This window comes from Salmo trutta, unplaced genomic scaffold, assembly GCF_901001165.1.
Source record: "Salmo trutta unplaced genomic scaffold, fSalTru1.1, whole genome shotgun sequence".
Classification (NCBI taxonomy): Eukaryota; Metazoa; Chordata; class Actinopteri; order Salmoniformes; family Salmonidae; genus Salmo; species Salmo trutta.
Window position 1 is genome coordinate 57,191 of NW_021822826.1, and position 1,825 is coordinate 59,015.

Genomic DNA, 1,825 nt, shown 5'->3' on the forward strand with positions numbered 1-1,825 from the left:
TGGACCCCACACCTCGCTGCCATAAAGTGCAATTGGTTCAATGACATATTCAATTAGTTTTAGCCAAATTTTAATAGGTATTTCAATTTGAATTTGCTTTTTAATGGCGTAGAATGCCCTGCGTGCTTTCTCTCTCAGTTCATTCACTGCCTCATTAAGGTGTCCAGTTGAGCTTATTTTTAAACCTAAGTAATTGTAGTGTGTACAGTACTCTATATATTTTGTACCAATTGAGAACTTTGGTCTAATTCCCTGAGATCTGGATCTTCTCTGGAAAATCATTATTTTAGTCTTTTTGGGGTTTACTGCCAGGGCCCAGGTCTGGCAGTACTGCTCTAGCAGGTCTCTCTCTCACTATTGCTCTTTCTCTCTCTCTCTCTCTCTCTCTCTCTCTCTCTCTCTCTCCCTACCCCTCTCTCTCTCTCTCTCTCTCTCTCCCTCTCTCTCTCTCTCTCTCTCTCTCTCTTCTCTCCTCTCTCTCTCCTCTCTCTCTCTCTCTCTCTCTCTCTCTCTCGCTCTCTCTCTCTCTCTCGCTCTCTCTCTCTCTCTCTCTCCTTCTCTCTCTTCTCTCTTTCTCTCCCTCTCTCCCTCTCTCTCTCTCTCTCTCTCTCTCTCTCTCTCTCTCCCTACCCTCTCTCTCTCTCTCTCTCCTTCTCTCTCTCTCTCTCTCTCTGGTTAGTACATGCTATGAAAATCACAGTTTATGTTATGTGAAGTCACGTCCTTATGGTGCTGTACATATTTATTTATTTATATTCTCATGTAATTACATTTTGGGGTGGAAATATGAAGGTTCTCTCAACGGGCTTGGACAAGTGCCACTGTATTCCATCATTCATACTAATCCCATATCTACCTGTCTGTTCTACAGAGAACCAGATCCCACATGGGTTCCCCAACATAGACATGGGTCCCCAGCTGAAGGTGGTAGAGAAGACCAGGACGGCCACCATGCTGTGTGCTGCCAGCGGCAACCCTGACCCAGAGATCACCTGGTTTAAAGACTTCCTGCCTGTAGACATCAACAGCAGCAACGGACGAATCAAACAACTCCGCTCAGGTAAGAATGTCTACTCTCCCTGCAAGTCCTTTCCACTTAATGAAGACTCATTCCTGCTTAGTAACAGACTTAATGAAGACTCATTCCTGCTTAGTAACAGACTTAATGAAGACTCATTCCTGCTTAGTAACAGACTTAATGAAGACTCATTCCTGCTTAGTAACAGACTTAATGAAGACTCATTCCTGCTTAGTAACAGACACAGGATACAACTTTCCATCTTATAGTGTGTTTATCAGTGCTGCGCAACATTCAGTGAAGGCCAATGTTGAACACACACACACACATATATATATATGTAGCAGGTAGATCTTATTTTCATTGGAAAACAGTACATATTGTAATATTTTTGGACTGCCCACACACAGTACCAAATGGACCGTCTACAAACTCCACATACCAAAATGCTAAAATGAATTAGTGGTCTCCAGCAGTGCAGAAAATAAAATAATTGAAGTTGCCCTTTTTCATCAAGAGGGACTTAGCTGAGCCCTTCTGAAACATGAGGACGGCAGGGGGCACGGAGTAGAGAGCGCTAGGATGCATCTCAAATGGCACCCTAATAGGGCTCTGATTAAAAGTAGTGCACTACAGTGTAAACAGTGTGCCCTTTAGCATCCTTAGAGGAGACAGTAATTCCAGCCTGGAGTGCCTCAGCCAAGATGCAGCCTGGAGTGCCTCAGCCAAGATCCAGTCTGGAGTGCCTCAGCCAAGATGCAGCCTGGAGTGCCTCAGCCAAGATGCAGCCTGGAGTGCCTCAGCCAA

General features: G+C 44.7%; 1 protein-coding gene across 1 annotated transcript in view; it reads left to right on the top strand.

Annotated features, from left to right (window-relative positions):
* Positions 1-850: 850 nt before the first annotated feature.
* LOC115185025 (receptor-type tyrosine-protein phosphatase F) overlaps positions 851-1,825 on the top strand; it is a gene marked incomplete at its 3' end in the record, with an annotated part of 58,847 nt that continues 57,872 nt past the window's right edge. The window contains 1 exon segment of the mRNA XM_029745667.1: positions 851-1,060. Within this exon segment, the coding sequence (XP_029601527.1) occupies positions 907-1,060 (154 nt within the window).